Below are 8916 nucleotides of genomic sequence, written 5' to 3' on the forward strand. Positions count from 1 at the left end.
CAAAACACAGAAGTATTTAGACTTCCACATGATACTTTGAATGGCAAACCTTGCTTCATTTAACTTACACAGGCTGTTTCCCATCAGGGGTTAGAGGTGAGTATGGGTGTTAAGGTTACATAACAGGAGCTATCAGCTACATTTATCATTCATTCTCTTGCTGGGGGGTCTCGTGTATATAAGCACCTGGTGAGGCGTTCACTGCTCCCTGGACAGCCATGGAGAAACTGAAGATTCTGTTTGCTGTTGTCTTCTCTCTGGGAACGGCCTCAGCAGCCTCTGTAAGAACTTTAATCATTTTAGCAGTAATTAATCTGCTCTTTGTGATTTACAGATGTTTTGTGTTTACCTTCACTTATACTTCCTCCATGTCAACTTTTTGTGAATGCAAATTATCAGCTGTTTAAACACACATTAACAGTTAAACTCAGGCAAAGAGAATTCTAACAATGTTATTTAAATGCATTTATGTGTACAGTGACCATATATAAATGATTCTCTTAATGCTGTGTATGCAGCAAACAAGGTTCAAGGATAATTTTACATTTTCTATCTCTGTCTGATCAATCATATATACATAATCTGCACTATTATGCCTTTTTTTTCAATGTTGCAATTTACCTTATTATTATTTATTGTTTTTTAAATGGACATATAATGAAAAACGTATTATTTCTGTGCTTGTGCACATACATGTGGGTATGTGGAGTGAACTACCAACACACAATAAGACAACCTAGTCCATTTTTTGTTGCCACCTAGTTCAGAAAATACATTACAAAAGCATGTTTAGCCTTCTTTTAGCTGAGTATCTCCATCTACTGCTTGAGAACTGCTTTTGCAAAGGCAAACACTATTTTTCTTGCATGCCAATCAGAGCAGGCTGGGCTTTTAATGGAGGGGGAGTTAAAATTGAACATTTTAGCCAGAGAGAATACAGGTATTTTCAGACAGACAGTATGAGAAAAATAATGTGTTTTTGATATTATAGTATGTAAACATGTTCTCAGTAGAAACTCATAATACAGGGATTAATCTGTTGAGAATTATAATAACATTGGCACCACTGTTTTATATTGTCATTGAAGATAAAAGCTCTTGCCTGACTGTGTCTCCAGCTGGGCGTGGTACAAACAGAAGGTGGCGCTGTTCAGGGACGAAATATCCCCCTGGGTCTTTTCCGCTCTGTGGATGTTTTTAAAGGAATCCCCTTCGCTGCCCAGCCTGGAACGTTAGAGAAGCCCAAAGCTCACCCTGGCTGGAATGGTGCGTTCAAACCCAATCCGACCGAATTGAACTAAACATTTGTAGGCATCATTTGTATAGCTTAAATAGCAAAATGATCAATATTGTTTCAGGTATCCTGAAGGCAACCAAGTTTGCTCCAAGATGTCTCCAGATGAGCATGCTCCAGACTTCAAGTTTTGGTAGTGAAGACTGCCTCTACCTCAACATCTGGGTTCCTCATGGCCGACAGGGTAGAGCCTTTTTCTTTGTTTTGTTCTCCATGAAAACACCTGCATATTACTTCTTCATGATGTGAAGACATAAAAATGAAGCAACACTGAGTCTTGCCATCAGCTTCCCTCTAAAGTTCTGGCTTGAAACTACATGCCAGATTTTTTTTTTTTGATGATATTCGGGCAAGTAAAACTGGATATATTGTCAAGTATATTTAGTATAAAATATTGAACTAGATATTATCCTCATTTTAACCTGTTATATGTTATATTTGCAACCTGTATTCATATTTGCAATATTTAAAATTCTGTGTTTTGAAACATAATTTTCAAGATCAGATTTTATGCTTCCTTAGTTTATTTTGGGTTCAACATTTTGATCAAGTAAGTCAAAGTTAAAAATTAATTATCAGGACATATAGGTGAGGTAGCGCTGAAATAACTGATACCAATATGGCATGGTGAAGAGTTTAACAGATTTTTTAACAGACATAATAAAATGCTTCTTTTTCCCCCAAAGTGTCATCAAATCTCCCCGTCATGATCTGGTTGTATGGAGGAGGCTTCATGGTTGGTGGTTCTATGGGAGCAAATTTCCTCAACAACTATCTGTACAGCGGTCAGGAAATTGCAGACAAGGGCGGTGTTATCGTGGTGTCTGTGGGATACCGTGTGGGAACGCTGGGCTTCCTCAGCACAGGGGACTCTGGCTTACCTGGTAAGTGCAGTTAACAGGAGTTGGTTCAACTGTTTTCTATCGTGTTCTTGACATTTAGTTGCTGGAATAAAGTGGGGTCTACTTCAAAACCATCCTGGGTGTCTGTGTGTTGGCAGACTTGTTGTCTGTATTAAAAAGCTTTTGACACAGAATTTGACATGACGACAGGAAACTACGGTCTGTGGGACCAGCATGCTGCCATCGCCTGGGTGCACAGGAACATCGGCTCATTTGGAGGAGATCCTGAGAACATCACCATCTTTGGAGAGTCTGCAGGTGGAGCTAGTGTCAGCTTTCAGGTGAGAGGCTTCAGTGAAAGTACAGTAACACATTCTAATAAAGCAGGGGCCGGATTCACGAAGCATTCTTAAGAAAAAATGCTTCTTAAATGCCACTTTTTTCTTAACTTTGCTCTAAGACAAAATTTAAGATTTGGTATTCATGGAGAAATTCTTATATTTTCTTTAGCTAACTTTCTTCTTAAGTCTTTTCCTAAGATAGAACTTGAGAACAAATGAGATTCTTGAAATCTGAAAATGAAAAAATGTCTTCACAATTTTAAGAGAAGCCCTCACCAGTCTTAAAAAAAAGCTACAGAGAAAAGGCTAGTCTTGATATTTATTTACTTGAACATTTATTTGATTTCTCTAATATTTAGTTTAGCCCTAGACAATGTTATAACAAATATTAATCATTGAAGTTGGCCAGAGTAGTTCTTTTGTGAATGTATCACATAAAGCTTATTTTGGCAGTTGACATATAATTGAAATGTCCTTTCAGTCTGTGTGACATGTGACTATTCCTAGATTACACTACAATGTACTCATAGTAAATCACAGAGGCAGTTGTTGTATTTGATACTACTTAATTAATCACTATGAACATATTATTTAGTTGGCCACATTACTGAAACCATGCAAGTGATCTTAAGTTAAAAATCTAAGAACTTTCTAAGTGAGAAAACTTAGAAGTTCCGAAGACATACGACAATTCTTAAGAAAAAAATGGTGAATAGCGTTTAAGAATATTCTTAGGAACATCCTATTTTTTTTCTTAAGAATTTTCTTAAGTTTTATCTTGAGAACTATTTTGTGAATCCAGCCCCAGGTTTATAAGTTGTAAGTAGGGCTCGGCGATATATCGATATAAAAAATAAATAGATATATTTTTAAATGTGATATGGAATTAGACCATATTGCCAATATCGATGTAGTTTTAAAAACATTTCTTTATTTTCTTTATATATCAATGCTGCTCTTACTGCCGTTCTTTTATAATGTCCGTTATTCTTTTCTTATATAAATATATTTATTTTAGAAAAAGATCGGCCTATTTTATTTCATAGGCTATTTTAAGTTTTTATTTATATAGCACCTTTTAAAAACAGCAGAATTTTTTTTTTCTTTATTGATTTACTTTTTATTCTCTTGTTTTGAGACATGTCTATGGTGAAACCAAAGAGGAATTTCCACTCAGTGGATAATAAAGTTTTCGTATTTGTCATCGTTGATATCACAATGGTCTTGGTTGTGATAGCTTTTCTTTTCCAAATGGGATTCAGCTTGGTTAAAACTGCTGTAGCTATTGCAATATGACATTTCACTTCTTTGTACTTATAGGTAAGCAATAATGCTTTAATAAGAACAATTTAATGGATTTCAAAGAATCCAGTTGGTTGGTGTATATGACCCTCCTGCATCATATTTGTTAAAGCATGATTAAATCTTTGAAATTTCTGAGCATTCATGCATAACAGCAATTAAACCTTTTACAATACTATACACTACTACTGGTATGGCATAAGTGTCAAGTTGAAGGCCTGAATGGTGCTATTTCATGCATTTTTTGAGTTACTATAGACAGGGAAATGGGCAAAAACACAACCATGAGTAATAATTGTATAGTCTGTGTATGTATTTCACAGACTCTCTCCCCACACAACAAAGGGCTGGTCAAGAGAGCCATCTCCCAGAGCGGTGTGGCCTTTTGTCCCTGGGCTATGAGCAGGAACCCGCGCAAGGTTGCAGAGGAGGTATGTCATTGTCAGATATCATAGAGATCAACCCTGCCATCAAAAAAAAAAGTGAATTTTACATTTACAGGATAATTAATACTCATAATAGGATTTAATACAACTGAATTTTCCCTCTGGAAATCAATAAAAGCTTATCTAAAATCCCGTGGCTGTTACATTCAGAGGCTAAATGCTCGTCAGACCGATCTGAGATAGTTTCTTGATTTAGTGTACGGCAGTTTGTCTGTGAAAGTTGTTTAAGAGATTACATTACCATGTGCTCAGGTTGCTGTAAATGTGGGCTGCCCCACTGATGACAGGATGGTGGACTGTCTGAAATCTACGGATGCCAAGACTCTCACCATGGCTGCTCCCCGCGTCACACAAGGCTCCCCAGACAGTGAGTCTATCGAACTACTTCATTTAGAATATAACTGTTTATGGCTTAGTGACAAATAAGGGTTGGCAAGATGTCAAATGGTGCAACCACAAAAAAAAGATAAATATTAAATACTTTATCCAACTACATTGTATTTAACTGGACTTATATATATAATTACTTCATTTAAAAAACATCAAATTATTATTATTATTATTTTTTTTTATCATTTCTACATTTACACATTTTCGTCAATATTGAGCAGAACATTTTTTTCTAAAGTTTTGACAAATTATGTAAAATTTGTTATATACTATAGTGTTGCAATGTAAACGTGGATTGTATTTTTTTTCTCATTTTAGTTCACATTTATTTTCCTGTATATAATCAGATTTTGATGGGAAAAAATTACTGGTTACACCAACTGACACTGGGTTAGATGACGTCATTGACCCATATACACTCAAAAATTTCAAGTTTCTTGGAAAAGCACACTTTTTAAAAATGTAAATAACAGACATGCAGTCAATGTGGTAAATGACTATTAAAGCTGGAAAGGACTGATTTTCCTATGAAATATCTTTTAAATATTGTCAGCATCCATCACGCCTGTGTTCCAGCAGCACATTGTGTTAATCAAAGTTTATAGTGTTGAAAGGCTCATTGATCATTAAAACTCCTGTGCATTATGTTAACACAGCTGAAAACTGTTTTGTGCTGATTTGAGAAGCAATAAAATGATCCTTCCTCAGGCTGGTTGAGTATTTAGAGGTAAAGTTGGAGATTTGTACAGGTTGAAATTATTATTTCTACCCTTTTGGGGTATGTCTTTGCTATATTTTCTATTCATTTGTAACTCATTTCATGAATGAAACAGTTTGTTTCAAAACAATACAGACATTTTCAGGGTGACCCCAAACTTGTGAGTGTGGTGTATAACAGGCATACAGAAACATGTAGAAATTCTGGCCACATTATAGTTAGTTCTAAGGTTCCTCCTATGCCCTTTTATCAAAATCCTACAATTCATCATAGAGTACAAAAATCAATATGTCACAAAACATTTGGGAGCTATAATAGAACTATATGTCCAAATGCCACCTTAATGATTCTGTGCTAATTCCTCTCAGGTCCTGGTGTGACAAACCTTCTTCTGTCTCCTGTTGTTGATGGCGACTTCCTCCCCGATCGGCCTGAAAACTTGTTCCACAACGCGGCTGATATTGACTACATTGCAGGAGTTAATGACATGGATGGACACCTGTTCACCTCTCAGGACATCCCTTCCCTTGGTAACAAGAACAAAGAGACTCCTGTGTAAGACTGTTTTATCCCCAGAAAGCCTTTTCACCCCTTTGAAAGTGAATTTTGGAGTCTTCTCACTAATAGAGCTCTTATTTTCACTGCAGAGAGGACGTGAAGAGGCTCCTTGCTGCCTACAGTAAAGAACTGGGGCCAGCAGCTATGGAGATTGCCTTTGCTGAATATTCGTCCAACTGGGGATCAACACCCACCCAGGACACCATTAAGAGATCTGCAGTGGACATTGGGACTGACTACATCTTCCTGGTTCCCATACAGACGGCCATCTACCTGCATGCAGCTAACGCCAGGTGAGACAAACTGCTTTATTCCTTATCTTAGCAGACTTTTCACTTTTCACGAAACACATATACGCTTTTTGAAGAGCAATGAACCAAGATTGTTCCCTTTTTGTGGACATTTTGTGGTGTTTAACAGGTCTGGCCGCACCTTCTCCTACATGCTGTCTGAGCCCAGTTTAATGGCTGGACCAGGCAAACCCTACCATGACTGGGTGGGATCCGATCATGCTGATGACCTGCAGTATGTGTTTGGAAAACCCTTCACCACGCCAAAGGCTTACGGGGACAGACACAGGGCCCTGTCTGGCTACATGATTGCCTACTGGACTAACTTCGCCAGAACTGGGTAAATTTGTGTATAACATTGTGAAACTTTAAGACTTTAAGTCAACCTGCATATCTGCGTCTAGTGGTCAAGTGCAGAAGTAATTGATTTTAAGCCCCAAACTCTTCTTTGTTAAGTGATTTAATTGCATAAAATTGACAGTTACCTTAAAACACAGATGTTTATTTTGCATCAAACTAGTGGAAACTGACCCACTGTCCCAAAACTGACACAAAAGAAGGCCTCGTGTGTCAGTATCAGAGGCTGAGGGCTGTGACAAAGCGTCTGTATCGGACTACATTGCAGTATCTAGTGGAGGGAGTTATTTTATGCCAAACTATCTTCAGGGTTCGTACGGGTGCTTGAAATCCTTGAAAAAAATGTTTTATTTTCAAGGTTTAAAAAGTGCGTGGATTTTGGATAAAGTGCTTCTAAATGCTTGAAATTCTTATTGTATTTCTCTTACAATCAGACTATATCCATCTATAGACTAGATAATCACATGTTCAATGTAAAAATAATGAGTAGCCTATCTGGAATGAAGACCGTTCCTCCTAAAAGTGTAATACCATCGCTGTTGGTTAAGTGAAATCTCCCCCTTTTAGTATGTAAGTACTCAACCGTTGTAAGGTACTGGAAAAGCTTGAAAATGAACCTTGAAAGTCCTTGAAAAGTGCTTGAATTTGACCACTCAAAAAGTTTATGAACCTTGTATCTTTTCCTAAGCCTAACCAAGTAGTTTTGTTACCTGAACCGGACAAAATGTCGACCATCTGACAACATGTTTAAAACTGCGACCATTACATTTAGGTATGAGGACATTTTGATCTGCTACTAGTAAGGGTGCTTTTTTTTAGGAAACGCTCCTGTAGGTCTCATTAAAACAACCTGTGTGGTCATATGAATTGGACTTGATTAAAAGTTTTACCAGCTTGAAGATTAATTAATTTTCCTTCCTCTTCTTCTTTTTTACAGAAACCCCAACAAAGGAAACCTGCAGGTGCCTGCTATGTGGCCTGAATTCACCAGCACTGAGCAGCAGTTCCTGGAAATCAATGGGAAGATGAATGAGAGCTCCACCGGACACGAAATGAGACTACGTTTTGTTCGGCTTTGGACCAGCACCCTTCCCAGCCTCGCATCACGTGATGTCACAGAGGCTCAGTGATTACATTTCCCCCCCCCCAGTTTTAAAAGAAGAAACTATTTGTACAAATGAAATATTGTGTACAATAAACCTCATGAGCTAAAAGATTGTCAGGGGCTTTTTACAGTGTTCAAAATGACTATATAAATATTACATATATAACCTGAGAATATATTTTAAAAGTCTGAGGATGTACTGTATATTGAAACTTAAGAATACATATTGAAATTCTGAGTATATATATTGAAGGTTTTAACCAAATGTTTTAATATATATTCTCTGATTTTCAATATATATTCTCAGGCTTTTAATATATAGTCTCGGGTTTCTATATATATTCTCAGGTTTCAATATATATATTTTCAGGTTTCTATATATATTCTCAAGTTTATATATATATATATATATATATATAGTGTCAGGTTTTGAATCCATATATGTAATACATTTTTCTAAACGGCAGTTTTAGATATTGAACGATAAGTCGATATAGTAATTACCGTGACTGGCCTACCCGTAGCCTAATGCCTTTTTCTTTTTCTTTGATTATTGACTGGCTCAGGCCTACATTCGAAAGTTACATAAAACCTAAAGGGGGTTATGTAATTGTCACACATTTGTCAAGTTGAAAGAGAGTATTTTATGTGTACTCAGCTTCTTAAATGTGCATTCACTGTACAAAAATATTGTACAAAACGAAGCTCTTGAGCAGGGCCGGGTCTAGACAGGCATGTATGAGGGGGCAGCCACAAATCTTGAGGGGGCATTGTGCTCCAGCACCTTTTACCATGTCTAACTGACAAATTCACTCACTCGGATGCAGGTACACTGAACAAGTGCCTTGTAAAGTACTGTGGTCTCAAATGCTTAACACACTTATTTTATTGTAGTTATTGTTGTTACACTAACAATATATGAACTTGGGTTGCTGTTAGTTGTATGTCCTACCCTCAACCTAAACTGACTGCACTTTGTCAGGCCTCTACCCTAAGACCTGCCCAACTTGGGTGTCCCTATGAAGACTAGCTTCTGTTGGTATAGCTCTTACGCCTGGATTCCACTGGATGCGTAACGACTCCGACAGGGGTCTGTCCGCAACGGCTGCGTATCTACGCAGTCCGTCAACACCCACCGGATCCGTCTGTGTCGGAGCTGTTGCGGACAGCAGAGTCCCGAGGACGTACGAGATCTCGCGAATTCACGCCTAATCAAATGATATAACTGGAAGATAATCAACATCTCCTCGTTAATGACTGGAGACAAATCCAG

At 37.4% G+C, this 8916-nt stretch overlaps 1 protein-coding gene across 1 annotated transcript; it reads left to right on the forward strand.

Moving 5' to 3' along the window:
* Window positions 1-191: 191 nt before the first annotated feature.
* On the forward strand, window positions 192-7668 carry LOC131992768 (bile salt-activated lipase-like). The gene is made up of 11 exons (XM_059358454.1): window positions 192-281; window positions 1119-1266; window positions 1359-1478; window positions 1981-2178; window positions 2347-2477; window positions 4103-4210; window positions 4478-4592; window positions 5702-5888; window positions 5981-6184; window positions 6312-6521; window positions 7476-7668. The coding sequence occupies exons 1-11, from the start codon at window positions 219-221 to the stop codon at window positions 7666-7668; spliced, it is 1677 nt and encodes a 558-aa protein (XP_059214437.1). The 5' UTR covers window positions 192-218.
* The last annotated feature ends 1248 nt before the right edge of the window (window positions 7669-8916 follow it).

Source organism: Centropristis striata, chromosome 19 (genome assembly GCF_030273125.1).
Source record: "Centropristis striata isolate RG_2023a ecotype Rhode Island chromosome 19, C.striata_1.0, whole genome shotgun sequence".
NCBI classification, from domain to species: Eukaryota; Metazoa; Chordata; class Actinopteri; order Perciformes; family Serranidae; genus Centropristis; species Centropristis striata.

Bases quoted from the DNA above. Each gene is read 5' to 3' on its own strand.
- LOC131992768 (XM_059358454.1), top strand. From the start codon at position 219: ATGGAGAAACTGAAGATTCTGTTTGCTGTTGTCTTCTCTCTGGGAACG. The intron at 2,478-4,102 runs GTGAGAGGCTTC...TGTATTTCACAG, and splicing joins GAGCTAGTGTCAGCTTTCAG to ACTCTCTCCCCACACAACAA. The intron at 4,593-5,701 runs GTGAGTCTATCG...AATTCCTCTCAG, and splicing joins CACACAAGGCTCCCCAGACA to GTCCTGGTGTGACAAACCTT.